This window comes from Perognathus longimembris, chromosome 14, assembly GCF_023159225.1.
Source record: "Perognathus longimembris pacificus isolate PPM17 chromosome 14, ASM2315922v1, whole genome shotgun sequence".
NCBI lineage: Eukaryota > Metazoa > Chordata > Mammalia > Rodentia > Heteromyidae > Perognathus > Perognathus longimembris.
In genome coordinates this window covers 33,866,605-33,892,440 of record NC_063174.1, presented here as the reverse complement: position 1 = coordinate 33,892,440, position 25,836 = coordinate 33,866,605, and the positions used below count along the sequence as shown (strand labels likewise).

Below are 25,836 nucleotides of genomic sequence, written 5' to 3'. Positions count from 1 at the left end.
ACCAGTCTAGGGGAGAGCTTGTTCCAAGAATTTCTGGGCTCCAGCCCCTCTGATACACAGCATTCTGGCCCAACAGTTGGAGTCAGTCTAACAAGTTCATGTCACTCAGGCTTGGCTCTCTGTAACCCAAGAAACTAAAGGAAGCTGTTGGGGACAGCAAAGTAAAGCTGAGTTGAATTGTAAGGTGGGACTGAGCCGTTTCCTTTAGGCTGCACTAGGAGGAAGCTCAGAAAGCTGCTGGGTATCCCTTCTCTGGGGCTTTAAGGCTTTACAGGACTATCTCCCTCCTCCCCTCTCACGCACACCAGAGAAGGCCCAAGCAGCACACCTGTTCTCATGCTACACTGCCTGCCTCCAGTTGCCGGGCAGGTTTGTAATCCAGGCATAGCAAGGGCATCTGAGGCCTGTTCTCACCAACTTCTGGAGACTCAGGGAGGGAAACTGTTTGCTACCCTCTATGTACCACAGATGGCGAATGGTCTGGTATCTTGTAAGGCATGAGCTAAGTAGCACACTGTCCCAGCCTTTTCCCTGTGAAGAGGATGAACTAAAGTATTTTTTAGCCTGGCACCAGTGGCTTGGGCCTGTAAACTCAGGAAGCTAAGATCTGAGGATTGTGATTAGAAGGCAACCCAGGCAGGAAAGTCTGTGAGACTCATTGCAATTAACCAGCAAAAGCCAGATGTGGAGCTGTTTCAAGTGGTAGAGTGTCACACTGAGTACTAAAGCTTAAAGAAGAATACCCAGGCCCTGAGTTCAAGTCCCAGTACTGACACAAAAAACAAAAGAACAGTTGTCCAAATATCCCATTCTCAGCAGTTTAGATAATCCAGACTCAACTGCAGGGTTAATTGGAATGACCACACTGGGTAGGCCCTGCTTGCACTTGTAGGGCACCTAGGCACACTGTCACCAGTAAGGGTTGAGTTGTTGCTACCCCAGACTTCCCAGCAGCCCAACTGAGGAAGGAGCCAGAGGAGCCGCAGAACCCATGCTAGTGCCCAGCCTGTCTGGATTGGCAGGTCAGTAACAGCCTTCACCTCTGAGGTGACTGCCCTAGTTGTTTGAGTCCCAACACAAGGGCAATCAATAATGGCACCAAGTGTCATTGTGAGGCTTAGAGGCATATATGAAAAGCCCTTGAACTGTGCCTGGCACTTAGTAAGTACTCAGTGAATGCTGGCAGTTCTTCGTCCAGCCTGGGTGTTGTTGAAATGTGCAGTGAATGAACATCCTGCTCATGTAATAAGGTTTAGTGCGTGATGATCCTTCAGGGAAAGTGAAAGGCAATGTGTATTAAGGGCCAAAGGGCTGTGACAAATGTGCTTTGCTTGCTTTCTGTAGGAACTTGAGCCACAACTGTTACCTTTGGAATAGGACCTGGGAAATTATATATATATATATACACATATACATATACTGGCCACCTGGGTCAGAGCCACTAACCCCTAACATATAGGCGCCTTCACCCAGCCCTTCGCTTGTTTCAGTTTGAGTTTCTGTCCTTTGCTCTGGTTTCAGTTTGTGTTTCCGCAGTGTCTGGTGCCTGACACACACTAGGCAAAGAATGTGAGCCATTCTGGGGTCTGCCTGGTGTTCTGTTCGGGACCTGTTGGGATCGTGGTTGCAGCCCATCTGGTAGAGGCACCTAGCCAGGCTTGTCCTAACAAGCCAATCTCTGAAACAGTGAGTTTTGCAAAAGAGAAAGTTTAATTCTCTAGGCAGCCAAGAATATGGGAGAATCCTAGGTTCAAATCCACTGCGTCGAACAATGGTGCTTAGAGGAATTTATGGGATGGGCCAGACCAGGTGGTGTGAGGTGTAGGGTGAAGTTGTTGATGTCTTTCACAGGTGCCAAACTTCATGGTTCATAGGACACCTGTTCACAAAAGAGCTGCCTTAGTATGATACTAGGGTGGAGTTTGGAATCTCTAATAGTCAAAAGGTATCCTTTGGGTACTTCTACAGGTGAAGGGTTTGGTGCCTTCAATAAGTTCGAACCAGACAGGGTTTTCTCCGAACCCCTACAAAAACAGCCTAAAATAGCCATGACCAAAGTGGCCATGCATTAGAGGTGATTCCTGGACTAAAGCTAGCAAAGATCCATTCAGGTTTCCTTTGAATGAGTTTCAAAATAAGGGATGTGCTCTGTGATGTCTACATTTCAATAAGCCCACGAGAATGGCTCGGCCCTCTTCCAAGAGAATATTAATTTCATTATGAGGATTCATGATTGTGAGTGAAGTGAGGACAGACAAGTCTGCTGACTGGACCCCAGACGCATGCGCATATACTGCATAATGGGCGTGTTTACAGGTGTGCCAAGCAGGTGGCCCTGCACAATTCACAACCAGCTGAGCAGGTCTCCTCCTGAGCCTTGTGCTAGATGCCAGCTGCCCAGCAGGCCTGCTGTGACTGCCAGGCCCCAGTCAGGATTGTTTTTCTGTGTTCATTTCAGGAATGGGCCCCTACCTACAGCCTTCTCTAGGCAAAATTCAATTGTCTGGCACAGATAATTAATAGTGAATGTTTTCCATCTTTTTCCCAGTAAATTAGAGATTGGGAGGAGGGAGCAGAATCAGAGGTCTTATATTAAGAAAACTATACCAGAAGTTTACACTCTAGTGCTGAACATAGGCAGGGATTCAGCTTTCTGCCAAGCAAAACAAACTTGATGGTGTGGGCCAGGGGAGAGAAGTGCTTTCTCCCCACAAGCTAGCCCCTGCACGGGCCCAAGGCCAGGAATGAACCGTGCAAAGTTTACCTCAAGAAATAATAATCAATGCGCCAGGTACCAGTGGCTCATGCCTATAATCCTATCGAATGTAGAGGCTGAGGTCTGAGGATTGTAGTTCAAGACCAGCCTGGGCAGGAAAGTCTGTGAGACTCTTTTATCTACTTAACCACCAGAAAGCTGAAAATGGAACTATAGCTCAAGTGGTAGAGTGCCAGCCTTGAGTGAAAAAGCTAAAGGACATCATCTAAGCCCTGAGTTGAAGCCCTAGGACCAGGAAAAAAGAAAGAACGAACCAAGCTGCCACCCACACTACCAGTCATCCCTAGCCCAGAAGGCTCAGCTAGCAGTGCATGCCAACACTTAAGAGAGTCATTGTTTCCTATCTCCTGGTGCCATCAACAGCTTGCGGGTGGCAAGGGCAGATCTAGGGCTAAAGGACAGTGGCCAATGGCTTTGGACCAAAAGGCCACAGTGAGGCCAGCCAGCTGAGAAAGGAATGTCACGTCCACAGAGAACGCCTACTCCAAGGTAGGAGAGACCCTGGTTCCAACAACTGAACCATGATTCCCATTCAGGAAATGAGTTCAGGCTCTGCACCCTCCCCTCAGTGTGAAGGCAGTGGGCCGGTCTTCCCCTGTGGGAGCTCCCATGTCCACCAGGGTGGTCTACACTTGCTGCTGCTGTTTCTCTCCACCCCACTCCCCTCTAGTCCAGTGCCTTGTTTGACACTGTGCTCTACAAAGATGTAGATAAAACCACTGTCCCTATAGTACTCTTCCTTCTTTCCTAACTTCTTTCTTTCCTTCTTTTTTCCTTTCTTTCCTTCTTTTTCTTTTCTTTTTGGTACTAGGCTTAGTCTCAAGCCCTTGTGCTCTCACTGACTGGGCTTTTGCACTCAAACTCAAGGCAGGCCTCTACCATTTGGGCCACACCTCCAGTCCAGCTCTTTGCTGGTTAATTGGAGGTAGAGCCTGGAGTACTTTTCTACCTAGGCTGGCTTCAAACTGTGGTCCTCAGATCTCAGCCTCTAGAATAGGTAGGATTGTGGCTTGAGCCACCAGCGCCTGGCCCTGCAGTGCTTTGTATCACTGCCCATTGGCAGTTCTGAGGTTGCCTCTGCAGGGGTTGAGCAGCAAGGCCCTGTTCTGTACCACCCACTGGAGAGATTTGCATAGTTTTTAAAGCCTAGCCCTGTCTCCTGAAAGCCTAGATAGAAGAGCAAAATAAATCCTTCCCCTAAAACATAACAACTGAACAAACACAGAGACTCACATGTGGCCCAGGCATCTGAATTCCAGAGTGCCTCAGTGGAGCCCTTGGTGAGGGAGTGGCTCTATAACAGTGATGGGGGAGACAGATCAATGCTTCTTAAACTCTTGGGTTCTCCTTTCTCTCTCCCAGAAAGAGTCCAGCCTCAGGGCCCCATACAAACACTCAGGCTGCCAGCGAGTGTTGGTGAAGGGAAGATGGGCCAGCGCCTCCCGCCCTACCCAGGCTGGATGGCCATGTCCCCACTGCATCCATGGACTCCCTTGGGATCCAGGCACACAGCAGCCACTGCTGGGGATAAAGAAGAGAGGGTCTCAAAGAGGGTTGCCTAGCGAGCAGCCCAGGGCAGAACTATCAGGACTTGGTCACCTTGGCAGTTCCATGGTGGAGGTTGCACTTGCAGGGCCCTCAGCTTTATCTTTCATGCCTGGCGCTAGTCAGCACGTGGTGTCTGATAGCTACAGGCCCCAGCATATCCTTTGTCCATCGGCCCAAGTCATCCTGGGTACAGGGGTGGCAACAGAATCACACCCAAGATAACCACCATGCAACACTGTGCACTTAACTACTGCAGAAGGAATTCAGTGTGATCAAAGGTTGAGAGAATAGTATAACGAAACTCGAACAGACCTATTAATACCATGGGTTATCAACAAGCATTGTTCTTGAAAGAAAAATGTATTATTCTTGTTTCTGAAAGTGAGAATTGTGGGTATGTGAAAAGGGTATGAGCCAGGCACTAGTGGCTCACTCCTGTAATTCTAGCTACTCACCAAGCTGAGATCTGGAGGATGAAGGTTCAAGGGTAGCTTAGGAGAGTTATTTCCAAAATAGCCAGCAAAAAGCTAGACTGGAGTTGTGGTTGTAGTAGTAAAATGCTGGCCAAGCAAGCCCTGATTTCAAACCCTAGTACTGGTGAGGAAAAACACAGGAGCTAACAGAAAGAGCTCCAAATGGCCAAAGCAGGAACAATCTGAACAACAGCGTAAACCATGTAAGGCTGAAACAAAATCCAGAGTAGCAAAAATAAATATTCCTGAGTCTATAATGACATAAATACAGTCATGGCTCAATACTGGGAGATTGCTTTCTGAGATCCTCCTGAAGGAAACCCAGATCTGTGGGTGCTTAATATAACATGGCCCAGGCACAAAACCTCACACAGCCTTTAGCCTCTGGGGGAGCTCAGTGATAGAGCACTTGATCAGCACGCATGAGACCCTGGGTCCCATCAACAACAAAAGATTAAATTACTTATAATACCTAAAACAATGCAAATTTTGTATAAACCATATATTGTATTATTTAGGGAATAATGACAAGCAAAAAAGTACATGTTTGATATAGGCATTTTCTTCTGAGTATTTTCAGTTTGCCGTTGGTTGAGTCTGTGGTGTTGGAATGTGCTGATACAGAGGGCAGACCAAGGCCCGAAGAAGTAAAGTGGAGAATAAACACATCTCCCATGTTGAAGTCTGTATTATATAGTTACTCCACATCCTTAAGTATGGGCTGGGCCTCCTCATTCTACAGGGTGTGGTATGGAAGGGAGGGAAGGAGTAACTTTTGGAGACATCTGACCACACCAGCTGGACCAGGTAATCATCAGAGCAGTAGTTTACCTCTGTGGCATTCCTTCCAGAAAGCCACAATCCCAGGGTAAGCATGAGAGAACACACAAGCCCCCAGTTGACATTCCACAAAGTAACAGTACCCTCAACATTGTCACGGTCATCAAACACAAGGGAAGTCTTAGAAACTGTCATAGCCAAGAGGACCTAAAGGAGCCATGACTAAATAGCATATATTGTGGAGGTGATCGGAGACTGTAAAGTGGCATTCCATAAAAACTAAGGGAATTTGAATAAGACATGCTAATCAATAACAAAGACAGATGGATTCATTCCTTGTGCCAAATACCCTATATTAACATAAAATGTTTAACAATTGGGAGAAACTGGCTGATAGGTAATGAGAACTCTGTGTGCTGTGTTTGTAATTTTTCCCTCAGTCTAAAACTAAACAAAGCTTTTTTTTTTTTTTTAATTTTTGGTTGGTTCTGGGTCTTGAACTCAGGGCCTGGGCACACTCCCTGAGCCTCTTTGTGCTCAACCCTTTGAGCTGCAGCATCACTTCTGGCTTTTTCTGAGTAGTTTACTGAAGATAAGAGTCTCACGGACTTCTGCTCAGGCTGGCTTTGAGCCATTATTCTCAGATCTCAGCCTCTTAAGTAGCTAGGATTACAAGTGTGAGGCACTGGCACCAGGCTTGAAAGATTATTGTTATTACTTGCCAGTCCTGGGGCTTGAACTTGGGGCCTGGGCACTGTCCCTGAGTTTCTTTTGCTCAAGGCTAGCAGTCTATCACTTGAGCCAGCACCACTTCCAGATTTTTCTGTTTATGTAGTGCTGAGGATTTGAACCCAGGGCTTCAAGCATGCTAGGCAGACACTCTACTGCTAAGCCACATTCCCAGCCCCGAAAGCTTATTTTTAAACATACATTACTCATAGCCATTTTATAAGAAATCTGTTTCTTTTGGAAAGACAAGAGTAAGGACAAGTTCCCAGTAAGCTTAGTGTGAGTCAAGGGCTATGTCTTACCCTGCTGTCTTCGTGGACATCATCGGGCCACCTGGTCCTTGGTCTCTGAACCTCCTGCACCAACCAATGAAAAGCCAGGGCAAAGCTGTCATTGTGGGCAACTGAGCTGTCCAGAAACTGGTTAGACATGCTGGGGCCTGTCTGGAAAAGGCTGGCTACCACCATGGCTATGGTCAGCTAGCAAAAAGATTGTCTCAGTATGGCCTTGCTGTGAGTCATGCAGTGCCATGACCCACTGAAGGACTCATTAGAAAATGGAAGCAGACCTGTCCCTGCTCTTGGCTGTCTCCATCCTGGTCCTGGTGGAAGGTGGAGGCAGATGTTCAGGACCTCAGTCATTCAGCCCTGGAGGGAATTGTGCATGTTTGGCCCCAGTCCTGACTTCTACGAGCCTTGTACGCCTTCCTTCAGAAGCCAGGAGAGGTGGGAACATGGATTTGGGGGTAGCAGATCTGGCTCAGGTAGACTTCCTCACTTTGCAACATGGAGACCTCAGGTGATTCACTCTGCCCCTGACCTGTTTCTCCAGTTGTAAAATGCAGGTCAGACACCAGCCTCGCCCACCTCTGAGGCTGAGTCAAGGACTGAATGAGGAGAGGCAGCAGATCAGGTAGGCTGACTTAGGGGGTATTGTTTGGCAAGTATGAACCGAGTGCTGGCTTTTCGGGCAGCAAGGAAAGGACAGTGGTGGGCTGGGAGCTTGTTGGAGACAGTTTTGTATGTATCATGATACTTTCAGTTAGTTGCAAGTATAATTGTGCCTTGATTTATGATAGGATCATATCCCATTAGAAACCCATTATAAGTTGAAAATACTGTTAATACAAAAATGCTTTTACGTAGTTCATGCCTGTAATCCTAGCATTTAGTAGGGAGAGGCAGGAGGACTGAGTCCAGGACAGCTTGGGATATTCAATGAGACCCTACTTTTTACATGTGTGGTTTTGTTTGCTTGTGTTCATCATTTAGTTTTAAACATTTTCCCTTGAATTTCCAAAGGGTTGTACAAGGGAGTTACAATTTACATGTCCATATAAGTGTCCAGTGCTACTTGATCATTCTTCTCCAGCCCATCTATTTCTTCCTCCTACTCATGTTTCCCATTTCTATAGTAAGACTCTGCTTTTAAAAATAAATGCATTTACTACTAGCGTCCTTCCAGGGGAAGGTACAAAAGCAATGTGAATTCAATAGAACCTGCCCTATTGTGTTTGGCCCATACAGCCAGCCTCACCCCTGGACTTTTCAGTTTCGGAGGTGACACATTTCTTCTTTGCTTTAAGCCAGTTAGGCCTGTTTTCTATCAATTTCATCCGGGTCTTAAATGCTACTCTTCTTTGTCCTCACCCAAGGTAGGGCATGCCACGGAGAAGTACATGTGGATGACTAGAATGTTTGGCCCAAGTTTTAGTGGCCAAGTACATTTGTCATTTGATTCCAGTATTGCCCAGAAAGCATCCCAACCATGAAAGAGATGGAAGAATGCTACATGAATATGGATGAGGAGATTTCATCCGGATCGGGGGGTAGGTAAACTGCAGCTTGTGGAAGAAATCTGGCACACCACTTGTTTTTGTAAATAAAGCTTAGCTGGAACACAGCCACACTCCTGTGGTTTTGTGTAATGGCCCAATGGCAGAGCTGAGTGGGAGCGACAGGGGTCATGTGACTCATAAAAACCTACCAGAAAAAGATGTGCTGCCCCCTGGTGTAGATGCTGGAAGAAGAAAATATTGGGAAAGTTCTTCCCTGGGTCCCCAAATCGCAGCAGCACTGAGAAGCCTTCATCTTGCCTATGTCTTATTATATCTGGTCCTATGCTCTTCAGGAAAGCAAATATCACTGAACAAAGCTTACCTCACAATGGCGTTAATGTGCCACTTACCATGTGACTTCCCCTCACAAGAAAGTAGGACCAGTGTAAATGTGCCGGGAGTAAAAATTAGACAAGTTCTTTAAGTTTCATAACCATATCTCAGCATGATCTGTATATCTGGCATCTAAAGCCAAGGTGTTCTGCCTCTAGCTACAATTATAGTGCATTAAAGCCCATCAAATGCCTTGGAATTTTTTATGTTGTAGTGCTAGGATTGAGCCCAGGGCATGCTAGGCAGGTGCTCTACCACAGGGGATGGGCTGCACCTCTGCTCCCAGACGGCTCCATGTTTAATTCCTGGCTGTAATACTCTTGCCTCAAGTCTATTATACACAGTTAAAGTTGGTAAAATATAGAAAGAAACGTGTAATCACTCATCTTCACAGGGGTTTCTAAAAAACTTTATCTCTGCTCACTTAAATCACCAGCAAGAAACAGCAAAATCTGAGGTAATCCTGTCATAAAACTCATTTAAGCATCTACGATGACTTTATATAAATCTTCCTCAGAAGTGGCTTCATAAAGGATAATGTTGCATTGCCCACAAAATAGCTTTGGCAGGATGATCCTCGGTGATTTGTTTTATGTCTATTCTAGGGCTTGATCTAAGGACCTGGACACTGTGCTTGAACTTTTTTGCTCAAAGCTAGCTTTCTGGCACTTGAGCCACAGATCTACTGACTTTTTTTGGTACTTAGTTGGAGATAAGAGTCCCTCAGACTTTTCTGTCCACAAACCATGATCCTCAGATCTCAGCCTCTTGAATAACTAGGATTACAGGGGTGAAGGCACCAGTGCCTTGTGGTCCTTGGGTTTTCAGTGTGTCATATGTCTACATGATGAATCGCTCAGACTTCCTCAAGGAAAAGGATGGTTCTCAGCTCACCTGTGACCTATTCTACTCCTTTGTCTTGACCGCAGGAAGCTCTGGTGAAATAAAGCTGAGCTCTAGAAGTTACCTTGTCTCCTTCCTTAGAGTTCCTGGATCACCATGGTTCCTTCTAGTTTCTGATCCCTATGGTCTAGTAGTAATGTGGGCTATTTGGGAACTGCCGAACCTACTACTTGTGCTGCTGCTGCAGGAAGATGCTGCTGTGTGCTTCAGAGGCACCCATGCAAGAACAGGCTCCACAGAGCTCCAATGTCCCCCATTCTGAGTTGAGCATCTCCAGCTGCCTGGGTTCGGCTAGCAAACAGATAGGATTTTGAAGTTAACATGGACATCATGTCTTAATAGAGGTTGGTACTTTTCTGGCTTGGCATAGCTGTTCTCCTTTCTGAAAGCAGCTTTGAAAACTTTGGTATGGCTCTGGTACTAAGGCTGGCATTAACCCCACAGGTTGTGAGCTTAGAGAAGTTTCTGGAACAGGTGAACTCTGGGATGAACTTGAGCCGTCAGGGGACCCAGCATCCATCTTCTAGTAGAGGAGACTCCAGTGATGGGGGAAACAGACTCCGTGGGTGAACGCCAGTCAGGAAAAAGTTCTTGACTATGAAGGACAGCACATCAAGGGGAGATGGATGCTTGTATCTCACTTGGGGTTTGTGTTGTCATCTCAGTTACTGGCCAGAATCTGACCTCTGACTCAGAAAAGATGTTTTAGTGAGGAAGAGTTTCGGTAGTGTTCTCCTAGTGTTCCTTCCACCTTATCCAGGAGGCTTCCATGCTGGTCCCAGGAGGGCCTGGCAGGACTCCCAACATCTAGGGCACTCAAGCTGGGCATGAGGGGAAGGCGGGGATGGGGTCCATGTGGAAACAGCTCTGTGGACGTTTTGCATTTATTGGTAGTTCGGGTCATGTTTGTTAGGATTAGATGTTCTGGAAGTAGCTTCCATACATGGGTCTACTCGGTAAGTCTGGGAAAGTATCTCTAAAACCTAGGCGTGTGTGTGTGTGTGTGCGCGCGCACGTGCGTGCATGCACGCACACTAGTACTGGAGCTTAAACTTGAGGCCTCTTGCTCTTGCATGGCTTCTTTTATTCAAGACTGGTACTATACCACTTGAGCCACACTTCCACTTCCAACTTTTTGCTGGTCAGTTGGTGATAAGTCTCTCAGTTTTGTCTGTCCAGGCTGGCTTTGAACTGAAATGTTCAGGTCTCAGCTTCCTGGGTAGCTAGGATTACAGGCATAAGTCAGTTGCACCTGGCTTCTAGGACCTATCTTGAATGCTGAGTTGGAAAGTCCACAAGAAAACGAATATCTGGAAATGTCAATGTAAACTCTTTTCTCTTCCTAGCCTGACTTTACTTACCCTCTGGGCCCAGCTCCTTGTTGTAATGCCAACTCAGATGGAAGCAGTCTTTTTCGTGTCACACCAGTTATTTTTGTGTTACACGTTATTACTGTGGTTAATCTCTCAATACCTGAGACTTAGGGTGCCCAGGGCCTTCTGTATTAGTGATGGGAAGGATGCACTTCAATGTTATTTTGCAGTCCTTCCTCCTTTCTTAACAGGGAAAAAATAACCAGGGAGAAAGATTACTTTTGGGACTGGACTTGGGTTGTGTGGGTGTGGGCATCCTCTGAGGACTCTCTCTCCTCTCCCCTGTTGGGGCAGAACACCCACCCTCTTGGCCTTGGAAGATGTTCTCTCCACAGAGGCGATGCAAAGCCAGATGACTGCAGGATTCCAGCCTGTCTCCATGCTAACCTGTGCCTCTGGCCAGGACTTCTATCCCCACCATGCATGCATAAAGACTACTTTGGGCTCTAGAACACGACCTCCACTCAGTCAGGGTGGAGACAGACATACTGAAATGCAGTGTGTGTAGTGCAGTGTTTGCCAAACAACCCCTCTCACTCCTCATGGGGCACATTGCTTCCTCAACTAGAGGCAAAGGTGTGTGAGGGAAACACTGATGACCTGTCTCACTGCAAAGGCCCGTGCCAATTGTCTGCAAACTTTTTACATGGGAGAAAAGTGATTCCACGAGCAACCTTCAAAACTTCCTAACACTAGACAGTTGGAAGGAATTGTCAGTACAGATCACAAATGACAGACATTGTAGAAAATTTTATTCCTTTATTATTTCAAGGAGGTAATACATAGCCCAGTACGCCAAAGCAATAGGGAATTAGAGGCAGCAAAAAGCCAGAGTTTCTGAGAAGAGCCTCGTGCTGCATCTCTGAGCTCTGGTCTGCCTACAGCCCAGGGCTGCTCACAAGAAGGCCAAGACAATGGCATGAGCTGGCTGTAATTGTAGCAGTGGACAGATAACCAGACTTGGCACTCCACTGACCACAAGAGGGCTCAATGCAGGGATCAGCAGAGGCACCACCAGGGCCCACGAGGAGGAGAGCACTCACCCTGCCCCCCCCCCAGTTCACGAGGCCTCTGCCTCCGCAGCAGCCAGCTCGTCTAGCACTTGACTGTATTCTGTGAGCTGAGAGTGGGCAAGCCGGAACTAAATCCTGAGTCATAATGAAGGTGAAAGACTTAGTAGTGTTAATGCTGAGAAAAAAGACAATACTGTCTCAGAGGACAGGCCGGGAGTCTGCGGGGGCAAGATGGAAACACGCAGAAGGGTCTCAGACCTCCGAAGGTTTTACGTGGTACGTGATGGGAGGGGCTGGGGCTGGGCACTGGGGATTGCTTCCTCTGCCTACAGTTGAGCTAGAGGCTTGTTTCCACTCATAATTGGTTACCTGGATCTAAGTCAGCACACCCGAGGTGAAGCTTGTTGCACCAGGCGTGGCCTTGGAGAGATGCATGGCTCAGTTCTGCCGCACCCCCAGCTTCTGTCCCTTGCAAACGACTGGGATAGGAGGCAAGAGGCAAGAGTACCTCTTACTGTGGCCCTAACATGGTCTTTTCCAGAGAGCTCATTTTGGTAGGAACCAAAGCCCCACAATGGCATGGAGTTGACCAGTCTTCACCCACAAGAGGGTGTCCTGTCTGGTGATTTAATGGTGGCATGCCGTTGGGAGTGGCAGCAGTGGCTGTGGATCCTGTAATATTCAGATGGCATGCGTTTCAGTGCAACCATCCAGACTGGAGGCTGGCAGGGAGGGGCTGCTTCCTCCTGGCATGCACTGCTCCCAACCTCACTGCATGGGGCTGGCAGAGTTTTGGTTTGACAGATGTGAAAAGAATTTAAAAAACCACGCCACTTTGTACTCCACACTCGGAGCGACTGGTTTTGTTTTGACAAGAAAGGACAAAGAACCACCCGGAGCTCCCTGGCAGCTAAGGCTGGTGTGGCGCAGATCCCACCAGGTACCAACACGCAGAAACTTCGTCTGACTGGGGAGCTGGGTGGCCCGGGGAGCAGGTCCTCTAGTCAGTGGCAGGCTCTGCTGTCGCCTCCTCCTCACACTCCTCAAAGCCTGGGACAGGCTTCTGTAGAAAGTACGTGGTGGCCTGGATCACCTTGTCTGGTCCAATATTGTACACAGGGTGGGTGGGCTGCTAGAGAGAGAACAGATGCCAACATCATCCTGTGCTCCCTGGAAACACACACATCCCTCCACTGCTGAAATGCACTTTTTTTTTTTTTTTGCCAGTCCTGAGGCTTGAACTCAGGACCTGGGTGCTGTCCCTGCACTTCCTTTGCTCAAAGCAAGCTCTCTACCACTTGAGCCACAGTGCCACTTCTGGCTTTTTTGAGTAGTTTATTGGTGATAGGAGTCTCACAGAGTTTCCTGCTCAGGCTGGTTTCAAACCATGATCCTCAGATCTCAGCTTTCTGAGTAGCTAGGATTACAGGTGTGAGTCATCAGCACCCAACTGAAATGTACTTTTAACAATGTAGTATAAGGTTCCTCAAAGGTACACACCAAGATCCAGTAGGTAAGAAATGGACACACTCCTGGGTCCTAGCACTTGGGAGGTAGAAGCCACAGAATCAGGAATTTAAGGCCAAATGGGGCTACACCGTGAGCCCAGCAATACAGCGAGCTCTGTGTGTGTGTGTGTGTGTGTGTGTGTGTGTGTGTGTGCCAGTAGTGGGACTTGAACTCAGGGCCTGGATACTATCTCCTAGTTTTTATGCTCAAGGCTGACACTTTACCACTAAGCTAAAGCTCCTTGTCCATTTTTTTTGTGACTAATTGGAGAGTCTCACAAACTTTCCTGCCTGAGTTGGTTTCAAACTGAGATACTCATATCTCAGCCTCCTGAGTAGCTAGGATTACAGGCATGAGCATCTGACTTTTTGTTTTAAAGTATACATTAGTTGTACAAAGGAGAGGTTTCACTGTGACATTTTCACACATGTAAACTGTATCCCAATCAACCTTACCTCTTTTATCAGTTTCTTCCACCCACTCCTCTCTTCTTAAAACAATCACAACAGGTTTTACTGTTCTATTTTCACACATGCAAATAAACTGCTTTGACTATATTCACCCTCTTCCTTTCCCATCTTCTTCCTGTTGATACCCTCCCTCAACGAAGCCTATTTACTTTCCTGGTGAAACTATCTTAAAAAACAACATTGCTAGGCACTGGTAGTTCATGCATGTACTACTAGCTACCCAGGAGGCTGAAATCTGAGGATGATAGTTTGAAGTCAGTTCTGGCTGATAAATCCAACAGACTCCATCTCTACTTAACCAGCAGAAATTAACAAACATAGAAACAAACCAACAAACATGAAAAGAAGCAAGGTCTCAGCTTAAGCTGGCCTCAAACTCCTGGTCTAAAGTAGTCTCCTTGCTTCAGCCTCTGGGACTACAGACCCACTGTTCTTGGCTTCATATGAAGTCTATACCACAGCCCCACAGTAAGTATGATACTTATTGGTGGAATTCTAGAAAACTTCCATTATAATTAAGAAAAGACAGGGACATCTTTTGTTTCTACCTCTAATCCACATACTATGTGGGGATCTTAGGCAACAATATAAGGCAAGAAAAATAACTAAGATTTTTAAAAGTCAGAAAGGAAGAAGCAAACTATTCTTATTTGAAGATAGCACCCTTTTCTAAATAGAAAACCCAAGAGATTCTGTAAAGTATTAAAGTTACTAAGATTTCAGAAAGATTGCTGGATACAAAATGAACATAAAAATCAACATCCATTTCATATACTAAGTAACAACCAGTTATAAAATATAATGGGGGAAGAAATGAAGGAGGAGGTAACAAGTTGGACAAGAAATGTACACACTGCTTTACATATGAAACTGTAACCCCTCTGTATATCACTTTAACAATAAAGAAATGAAAAAATATATATAATGGGGAAATAAGATTGTACTCAAAGTAACCACAAAAACCATGAACCACTTAGATATATATCTAACAAAAATGTACTGGCCTTCAAAGGAAAAAAAACATTTAAAAATCACTGAAAAATATGAAAGAAAACCTGAAATAATGCTTATAAAAGTAAAACCTTAATATTGAGGTCAGTTATATCTCATTAACCTAACAGTGCAATTCCAATAAAAATTTCAAATGCCAAAAAAAAATTTTTTGTAAGAATTTGATAAGCTGATCCTATAACTCATAAGGAAAGGCAATTGTGAAGAAAAAAAAAAAAAGGGGACTAGCCATTCAGATCTAGGTAGGGGGTGTAGTTCAAGTGGTTGGGTGGCTGCCTAGCAAATTTGAAGGCCTGAGTTCAAATCCTAATACCCTGCCCCCATCCAAACACTAAAAATAAAGCAAAAAAAGATAAGTCACAAATTGAAAGACATATACCATATACACATAACTGAGAAAGGGCTAGTATCATGACTACACAAAGAACTACAAATATGCAAGAAAAGGGAAAAACATCTGAAATTACAAACCAGTAAGCTAAGGAGCAAAGGGTATGAAGAATTCTGGCAAAAGGAAAAAAATCTGTCTATAGAATGCCTTATCTTATTGCAGCTGTAAGTATAAAATAGCACAAACCCTGCTGAAAAACATTTGGGAGCTATCTAGTAAAACACTGGACTGCATGTGCTGGGACATGTCTATAAATCCCATCATCTAAGAGGCTGAGGCAGGAGGATCACAGTTTGAGGCTAGCCTGAGCAACAAGTTCCAGACCAGAGATTAAGGGCTAGGGCTAGCTCAGTGGCAAAGCATTTGTCTAGGATGCATAAGGCTCTAGATATGATCCCAGGTATAAAGTTTAAAAAATGCAAAACTAACAGGCACACTAACATTTTTATAGTAGAAACAAAAATATTAAGAGTATAAAAAATGCATAGCCATAATAGAAGTCAAATTCAGGACAAGGTTAGCTCTAGGGAATGAGTGAAGAAACAGAACAGAAGAGGGTTGCATTGAAGGAAACAAAAAAATGCTACAACTTGGAAAGGCTGTAAAGCTGTTACTCATTTTTCTCTGGTTGAGGGTGAGCATCTGTTTACCCATCTACTGGACATTTGTGTTTCTTCTGTTTGAAATGCAACAAACAAGGAAGATTAAAAAGACAGATGAGAAAACAGGCTCAATACTTACAATTTTGGAAAAAGAACTTTGTATTGCTTCATAACACTAAATTGTGTTCACAAAAATCTGTGTGGGTCCTGTTACTGGACCTCTGTGGACAACCTCAGTTGACTCCAAGTCCTGGTCTTATATTTGGGCTAAGCATATCTCTAAAGAGATGTTAAGCCGAGATGCCAGGAGAGATGGGGTCAGCACACAGTGAGTGCCATGCCCTGTAGGTGCAGTGCTTTCTGCAGGAGGGAACTAAGGGGTAAGTGCTGGTCTGGATCCCTGACTGTGGAATAAACACACAAAACCTCTATTCCAGATCAGATTACCACTATTATAACCTAAGTGCCTTCATTCGCATTTCCTAAAGGTTGCATCCTCACTAATGGGGCTGCAAAGAGTAAGGGGAGTGTCCATTAAGAGCTTCCTAGCCTGTTCACACGGGGAACACATGCCATTGCTGTAGGCTTAAGTTTCCTGCTCAGAGAACACTGTGCAGAAGAGGTGTTGAGTCCCCATCCCACCTTACCAGAGCATTTTCTGGCACACCCAAGACCACATCGTGCAACATGGCTCCACTGCCAAAGTGCTGGGCGATGGATAAGCCACTCAGGCAGTAACAGGTGTGGTAGAAGTCACGTGACCTGTAAGGACAAGCTGCTCTGAGCGTGCACTCCTCTGCTCCCCACAAATCCCTCCAGTGAATCCAATCACATGGATCCAGGTGCCAGTGATATGATTGCCTGCCTCGCCCTCATGCTACACACATGGTTACCAGAAGTGTGACTTTTCCTAGCATTGTTTTGAAAAGCCCTATCTTCCCCCCCTGCCCAACAGTGAGACTGTAATTTTTATTTATTATTTTTTTTTGCAGTGATCAGGGCAATCCAGAGCCTCCTGAATGCTAAGCAAGTGTTCTACTGCTGAGCTCTACCTCTAGCCTTAGTCCTGTTCTGTTTAAATCAGTTTGGCTTAACAGAATAAAACAGACAACAGGAGAGGAAAGCTACTGACCCAGCCATTCTGTTCCCTCTCTGGGAGAAAGGAGCATGAGAGCTGGGAGACCAGATAAGCTGGGGATCCTACTGACTAGGGTGACTCCCCCATATGACACTAGCACTAAGCAGGCAGATTTAAAGGGACACCCAGCCTTTAATGGCCTGGTTCTGAGCTGGGCTGTAGAGTCCTGCCCTCCCCACCTGCCATCCCCTTCTCCCTTCCTCCCTCCTGACAAGACACTCACTTGCCAGGCTTGTCCAGAAGGCCGCCGGCGGGGCACTGGCAGCACATGAGGATGTACTCCTGCAGGGCCTGTTGATGGAACATCCAGTGGCTCATGCTGAGAGCTGGGTCACCTGAAAGACAAAGGGTCCAGGCAGGTATTAGCCATGGTTTGTATTTTATGAGCCTGTGAGAACAGTGGGGGCTTCCCTCCTCTTCCATACATTCTTGGTACACTTGCTATCTTCACATACCCCCCAGCTGAGCCATGTCCTATGTACAGCCATTCAAAGCAGCAGTTTCCTTTCCTACCTTGTCAGCTTTCCAAAGACTTACCCTACTACTGCTCCTGAACTGAGTTACTCTTTTGTTTTACCTTTCTTTCTTTTTTTTTTGAGACAGAGTCTCACTATGAGCCAGGCTGGCTTCAAACGAAGTCTCTGGTGTACTGAGATTACAGGTATGTACTACCATGTCCATAAGTCCATCATTCTGTATTCTAGCACCTTTCTGCACCTTGTTAGCTAAACTCTAAACAGCTAAGGGAATTCTCAACAAGCAATAATAAACTGTTTCCTCTCCTACTTTCTAAATCAGAATGAAAACTAAGGCTGGGAATATGGCCTACTGGCAAGAGTGCTTGCTTTGTATACATGAAGCCCTGGGTTCGATTCCCCAGCACCACATATGTAGAAAACGGCCAGAAGTGGCGCTGTGGCTCAAGTGGCAGAGTGCTAGCCTTGAGCAAAGAGAAGCCAGGGACAGTGCTCAGGCCCTGAGTCCAAGGCCCAGGACTGGCAAAAAAAAAAAAAAAAAAAAAAAAGCCTGCGGGGCTGGGGCTGGGGATATGGCCTAGTGGTAAAGTGCTCGCCTCGTATACATGAAGCCCTGGGTTCGATTCCCCAGCACCACATACATAGAAAATGGCCGGAAGTAGTGATGTGGCTCAAGTGGCAAAGTGTTAGCCTTGAGCAAAAAGAAGCCAGGGACAGTGCTCAGGCCCTGAGTCTAAGCCCCAGGACTGGGAAAAAATAAATAAACAAAAAAAATAAAAAATATAATTGGGGCTGGGGATATGGCCTAGAGGCAAGAGTGCTTGCCTCATACATGAAGCCCTGAGTTCAATTCCCAAGCACCACATATACAGAAAATGGCCAGAAGTGGCGCTGTGACTCAAGTGGCAGAATGCTAGCCTTGAGCAAAAAGAAGCCAGGGACAGTGCTCAGGCTGAGTCCAAGGCCCAGGACTGGCAAAAAAAAAAAAGAAAATGCAGAATGAAAACTAGCTCCAAAGGGAATTAATTCATCAGTGTATCTCTTGACTCAAAATATTTTCCAAGCTGAAAGAGGGGCTCAAGTTGAAGAGCCACCTACACAAGGACCTGAGATCAATCTCCAGTACAGGACAGTGGGTGGTAGGGAGGAGCATTTTTTTAAATTTTTTTTTAATGAGGGCATTGAAAATATTCTAAAATTGATTGTGATGATGGTTGTATAATTCTATGAATAGACACTGAACCTTAAGTCTTAACACTACAGAAAAGCTACATTAAGCTTTCTATACAAAATATACCTTTATGTCATTCCCTAAAACAAATGATTATTTCTGGAAGTTAAATAAAAACCTGTAGATAAAATCAGAATCTGGAAAGAAAATGCTGTAAATTATTAAAAGATTACAGAGTGGTTCAATTACTTCCTATATTATTGAAGTTTAAATCTCAAAGTTCATAAACTCCACAAGGAGCTTCCAGAGATCCCGAATTTGGACACAGTCAATCGAAGCAAGATATAGGGAGAAATGATAGGAGGATGATAACTTTGCATGGAAATCAGCTTTTTAAATTCCTCTACCTCTGTCTTCAATTACAGATCCCCATTATTCTGTCATTTTGCATTTCAAAGGTCCCTTTCATCTACCCAATCAAGAGTCACTTTCTAAACCATAACTGACAGGTGCAGCCACATGGAGCCCAATTTCACAGATGGACAAGAAAGACCCAAGGAATATCCCAAAGAAATTCACAGGCTTTCTTATTGCTCCAAAAAGCAAAGTAAGACAAATCATTGGAGATTTTAAATGACTACTAATAATTCATTATTCTATTCAAATACTGCCTTGGAAGGCAGTTGATGGCATGGAGATACTAACAGTCACTTGCTGAGTGAGAGAAGAGCCTACACCGCTGTGCTGTACTATGTTGGATCTTTTTCTAGAAAAAGACTGTGTGAGCAAGAAAGACAGACAGACAGAGAGACATTGCAAATGGCAACACTCAGGGCCTTAAGCATGCTAAGCAAGTGCTCTATACTTGAGCCAAGTTCCTAGCCTGTGTTGTTTTCTTTTTTCTCTATGCAAGTACAGGGGCATAAACTCAGGGCCTTGTGCCATGGTTAGCTTGCTTGCTCATCAACTGGCATTCTACTACTTGAGAGTCACAGTCATACTCGCCAGTCTGGCATTTTGCTGGTTAATTTAAAATGGACTCTCATAGAGACTTTTTTGCCCAGGCTGGCTTTGAATTTTAATTCTCTAGATTTCAGCCTCTTGTGTAGCCAAAATTAGAGGTGTGAGCCACCAGTGCCCAGCATGTTGTTTTTTTTCCCCTCTACACAAGAAACATCTCAACTGTAGAGAAAAACAGACAATGCAAACCAAAAGAAAATAAACATCCATACTTTCATATCCCAGTGTCTATTCTTTTTCTTCTCCCTGTCCTAGAGATTGAACTAGGGACTTGCATATGGTAGACAAGCACTCTACTACAAGACTATATTCTCAGCTGTTTCTATTAATTTGTAGCGCCAACTCTCACTGGAAATGAGATTGCTCTCTTTTGAAACTACTACAATCATAGTACAGGGTAAGTTGTACCTATAATGCATCTCCTTTCCATCCCAAGGTTGGCATTTTGCCTGCCACTTCAAACACACCCCTTTGCTAGATTCCAATCTGGTCCAAGTCCAAGAAACTTACTGTTTCTTTTCCTTTAAAAAAATTGCATTGGTACTGGAGCTTGAACCCAGAGTCTCATGTTCTCCGTTGGCTTTTCCACTAAAGGCTGGTGCTCAACTATAAGAGCCACACTTCCATTTCCAGCTTTTTGGTGGTTAATTGAAAACTGGAAATAAGAGTCTCCTGGTCTAGCCAGAAAGTATGCAGGCTCCAAAGTCAGGTTTGCACCTTAATACTCTGAGTCTACTCCCTGTAGCTCTGGGGCTGGGAAGACAGCCCAGCAACTCTGTTAGCCTTGATGCAGTATCAAAAGTGGCTACAGCTCAACAGTTCTAATGAAATTAAGAAGCTAAAGAATAAGGTTTAGAAAGTACAAACAAGATGGGGAGAAAAGAAAAGATGAGAAGGGCAAAATAAAAGAATCTCATTTTTTATCCTTGAGCAACTAATTACCTACCTGAGTCTAAAGAAAGGTTTCCTTCTGGGAGAGGGGTGGGTCTCCCTGAAGGATCAGATTAGTACCGGCAGGGCAGCATAGCTCCTCTGCCCAGCTGGTACTCAGTGACATCCTGTTCTCAGGAAAAGCAAACGAGCTAGCCAGAGCAGGCAGCAGACAGGCAGCTCAGGTTCCAAGAGAAAAAGGAGGGAATGTTTCCAGCACTTTTTGATTGCTGACTACTTTGCTTTTGCATCTCCACTAGAGACCCCACAGAAAGGAATGGGGAGTTCTGCAGTACCTGGTACAGGTATACCAAACTCACAGTTTGGATTGCTCAATGAAATGACTGTCTTTTTTTTTTTTTATACCTATCATGAAGCTTGAACTCAGGGCTTGAGCACTGTCCCTGAGCTTTTGTACTCAAGGCTAGCACTCTACCGCTTGAGCCACAGCTCTACTTCTAGCTTTTTTGGTAGTTAGATAAGAGTCTCCCCAAACTTTCTTCCTGGGGCTGGCTTCAAACTGTGATCCTCAGAGCTCAGCCTCCTGAGTAGCTAGGATTACAGGCATGAGCCACTGGCACCTGGGTTTCTAATGGTGATATCGATACGTCAGCATAGTAGACGTGGTAGCTGTTTTCTCTGAACATTCCACTTCTTTGTGCTTTTCCTGTTACCACTAAGCCCAGGTGCACAGTTTTGCACTTCTGACATGACCAAATGCAGGTCTGTGATGGAAGCTGTGGCTTCACACCCAGCTGAGATGACAGTCACAGCGGGATTAAGACAGGAGTGGCTGTTTCTGCCAGATAACAGGGGCCTCCTCACTGTGGTAGGAGGGAGCTCATCCTGCCACAGGTGACTCCTCAACCATTAGCCCCAAATCCTGTTGAACACATGAATCCCTCACCAAGGGGCTCCCCATGGAGCTCTCAAAATCCAGGATAGGCAGAGTTCCTTTCAACCCTCTAAACAGGCTTTTTGGCTCGTGGCCGCTTGGAAACCAACTACCATGCAGTCCCAGCTGAGGGCTTCCTGGGCTCACCTTGAGCATGCAGTGCTCGGTGTAGCAGGGGGAGGAGCCCTGCCTGCCAGAAGGAGTAGCAGCCATCCACCAGCTTGTTGCAGCGGCCCTGAAATCCACCCTCAAACCGCATCTGCCGGCATGTCACCCATTGCTGAGAAAAGAAAAATAACATCACAGGAGAGGCAGAAAGTTAACTAAACATTCACAAAATTCAGCAAGACATGGCCATTCTGTGGGAAGAAGGCTTCCTTACAGGAGTTCTCAGCCCTTGGGGGTAGGGGCTCTGGCTTTCTTCCCTCTGGTCTCCTCATTGTTTTGACCTTTTAATCTGACCCTTTTGAGGCTACCAGCACTTATTTCTGCTCAGTAGCTAACGTTTACTTGGTTCCAATTCAGTGCTGACACTGACAATAAAAAGGACATGTTGATTTGTAAGGAGACCTGCAAAAGTGTCTTAGTCAAAAGTGTCTTGCCCACAGCATGGGCAAGAAAGCCAACTAAGACCATCTATGGCTTTGTACTCATCATTCACTGCTCAGGGACATTTATTCAAAGCAGATAAATGGAATGCTCTGCTACATCTCATCACAGCACCTGCCCCACCTACCACCGAGGGACATTCACTCCAGGCCTCTCACCAAGTCCCCACAAGTCCCCACCAAGACTGCAGGCAGCAGCCATATGTTATTACTGCCTAGTCTAGCCTCCATCTTCCTGGCTAGCTGATACCAGAGTCTTTTTTTAAACATATATACATATACATGCATATTTATGATCTTTAGTTATACAAAGAGTTGCCACTCACCAAAGCAGTTTATGAACACAGTGCATCTTTTTTTAAAATTTTTATTTTATTGTAAGGGTGATGTACAAAGGGGTTACAGTTACATAAGTAAAGTAATGACTACATTTCTTGTAGAACATTGTTACCCCCTCCCTCGCCTTTTACTGTATACACTTGCACTTGATGTTACTCAATGGCGACTTGTGATACCACCATTCCCGCTTATCTCCAAGTTGTCTAAACATACTGTACTGCTAAAATCAAGATAGCCTTGGGGTTGGCTGAAGAAGTAGAACCAACTGGCTGAACAGATATGACATTCATTTCCCACCCCAGTCTTTGGAGTAACCACCAAACCTACACCACAGAGCAGTATCACTATAGTGAAAGGCAGAGAGCAGGCTATGTATGTCCCAGTACTCGGAGTCTTTTGGATTGAGTTCTTGGATATAAACACAATGGACTAATTAGAGAAAGCAGCCCTGACCTCTCTTAATAGTTGTAGAGTTTAGATTATGTTGTAGTCACAGCAACATTCACCGACAGTCACAAATTCTTAAAAGGACAAAAACCAGATGGGCACCAGTAGCTCACACCTGTAACCCTAGCTACTCAGGAGGCTGAGATCTGAGGATCTCGGTTCAGAGCCAGCTGGGGCAGAAAAGCCCATGAGACTCTTTATCTCCCATTAACTACCAAAAGCCAGAAATGGAGCTGTGGCTCAAGTGGTAGAGCAAAAAAGCTCAGGACAAGCCCTGGCCCTGAGTTCAAGCACTAAGACACACACAGACACACACACACACACACACACACACACACACACACAAAGACACGGATAAAAACCTGCATAGTTGGTTGAGATTGTAATACATCCCAGTTGGTCTTAAGTGACTTGTGCTTGGGGATAATGGCATTTGATGGCAGTAGACCAAGCATTACTCAGGAAGAGTGAAAGCAAGCACTACCTAGGTATCTATTCTTCATGTTTTCTTTCCTACTGCTTAAGTGGTTCCAAATGCAATTGATTTTTTCCCCCAACACCTAAGCCCATGGGTTCATTCTATTCCCTTGACTATAGCAAGTCATAAATTTCCTCAGGTATAAGTCCTAGCTCTTCCAAAGTGGAAGGGAACAAGGGAGGAAGGGAGGGAGGGGAAAGGGGCAGGGGAAAGGAAGGGAAAGGAAGGGAAGGGAAGGGAAGAGAAGGGAAAGGACGGAAAGGGAGAGAAGGGGAGGGGAGGGGAAGGGAGAGAGAGATAGATGGAGGGAGAGAAAGAAGGAACTTGGGTAATAGGGATATCAACATTTATGGAGCACCTACTATATAACCAGGGTGTTCATGTAAGTTCTCTCTTTTAACCTTCAAAGAATAAGGACTGTTCTTCCTACCTTTTAGAAGGGGAAAAAAAAAAACTAAAACAAATTAGACAATTTGCCCAAGGTCACTTGCTTAGGAAATAGCAGTGGCACATATATATATATATATATATATATATATATGTTTGCTATACAATATATTGATATATTACTACTATATACTTAGACAGACAATAATTACATTTCTTAGTTCCACCTGGTACATGGGACTTTTATGTATCATTCCTTCTTGGTGATCAGATCACCAAGTATCTGATAACTCTATGGTCCAGTGCACAAAGCTGGTCATTTTGAAAAACTTTCCAGAGTGTGATGTACAGGAGGCTTCCTGAACAAGAGGAAGCTCCTAATTATACCTGTAAACAAGAGCAGACACACTCCACAATGGGTCCACGATGGGAGCCTGGAACCTACACTCAGGTCATTTGTAGCTAATTTGCTTGGAATTCATAGTCTGCAGAGTTCAAGGTCTCCAAAAGACAAGGGAGAATAGCTTCTCCTTGGTGGCTATGTGTGTGTATGTTTGTGCCCAAGACTGACTGCTTTCTGAATTCATCCTGAATTTCAGCCAGAAGCTGGTGATCTAGATGTAAATGCTTGGTTCTCCTCACTGCATTTACCTGGCTTGTCTGGATGTAGGTGCTGAACATCCACATAGATAAGAAAGAAAAAAAAAAAAACACTTCACTTCAAAATGCTTCCAAGTTCTTACAACTTTTTCTCTTAGGAGACTTTAAGACATATGCTAATGACTAATCCTGAAACTGAAGCTACTTTTCTTGGACATATGAGAAAGATGCTCTGGATCACGTGTTTGCAGGAGTTAAGAGGACTTTGGAATTGGCTTAGCACCATGTGCAGAAAATTTGAAACAGGCAGAGAGAGCAGGGAAGAAGAAAGTCAAGATTGAGAATAATTCTCATCTCCTTCAACTGTCTCAGAACTGTGCAAAGAGCTCCAACATCTCAACTTCTCCCAGTATTTGAATGGTTCTAAGCTCAAGGCTGTGACTCTATGGGTCTTTCCACAGCCAAACCTCCCCAGAGTCTCAGACCAGCGTCATAACCCCAGGAGCTGGACACAAGAGGACATGGCTCAGCAGATACTTACTAACAAGCTCTTCAGGTTCAGGGAGCATTCCTTCTTGAGGATTACCAGTGCAGCCAGGCCACAGAACGTGTAGCCACCATGGGCTTCCATCCCTGGCACCCCGCCAATGCCACCTTCCCAGTTCTGACACCTAGAAGACATTGAGAAAGGCAGACTGAATGTGTACATGTCCCTTCCACACTGCAGATGGCAGTGAATGACTTTGCTCAGATTAAGGCAAAAGTCATCACCATCAAGAACAGGAAGATATTCCAGATCTTGGTTCAAAATATAGACTGAGCCAGGCACTGGTGGCTCACACATTTAATACTAGCTACTCAAGAGTCTGGGATCTGAGAATTACAGTTCAAAGTTAGCCAGGACAGGAAGGTCTGTGAGACTCTTATCTCCAATTAATCACCAGAAAATCAGAAGTGGTGCTGTGGCTCAAAGTGGTAGAGGGCCAGCTTAGAGCAAAAAGACCTCAGGGACAGCACCTAGGCCCCGAGTTCAAGCCCCATGACCACCACCACCAACAACAAAAGAACTAAACTCAGAATGTTGAAACTAAAAAATCCTAAGAAATGCTGGGTACTATGATTATCTGCTTTATTAGTATATTAGAAGTTAGAAGGTAATGGAATGGTGGTTACAAAATTCAGAAGGAATATATTCAATTAAAATAAGTAAACATAAAAAAAGAATGTCTTCAACAAAGCAGAGAAGTGAATTTCATGCCAAAAGGAAGCTTCTAGATGCCTGCTGTGCAACAAGCTGAGAGCAATCTGCCCAGACTTAAGCAAGAGGGCAGAGAGGTCCAGGAGGGATAATTCAGGACACACGTGCACACGCGCATGCACGCACACACACTCACACACGACTGCTTGCATGGTTGACTATGGGAATAATTTTATGGTTCTGACAGAGAATCTCTGGAATGAATTCCTGATGCATACATTTATGACATGTACATTAACTCCAGGAAAATCAAAGTAATGAAGAAAAGAACTAAGATCATAGTGTATTATCTGGTTTCACATTAAGTTATATTTAGATGTTTAAAAAAAAGTACTACTACT

At 45.1% G+C, this 25,836-nt stretch overlaps 1 protein-coding gene across 2 annotated transcripts in view; it reads right to left on the bottom strand.

Moving 5' to 3' along the window:
• Positions 1–11,482: 11,482 nt before the first annotated feature.
• The window catches only part of Fntb (farnesyltransferase, CAAX box, beta), a 53,553-nt gene continuing 39,199 nt past the window's right edge, over positions 11,483–25,836 (bottom strand). For both annotated transcript variants that reach the window (XM_048362849.1, XM_048362850.1), the window contains 5 exons: positions 24,779–24,908; positions 21,526–21,658; positions 17,110–17,221; positions 16,396–16,510; positions 11,483–12,897 (listed from right to left, as the gene is read on the bottom strand). In XM_048362849.1, the coding sequence (XP_048218806.1) occupies positions 12,766–12,897; positions 16,396–16,510; positions 17,110–17,221; positions 21,526–21,658; positions 24,779–24,908 (622 nt within the window). In that variant the 3' untranslated portion in view covers positions 11,483–12,765. The remainder of the gene's footprint in view (positions 12,898–16,395; positions 16,511–17,109; positions 17,222–21,525; positions 21,659–24,778; positions 24,909–25,836) is intronic.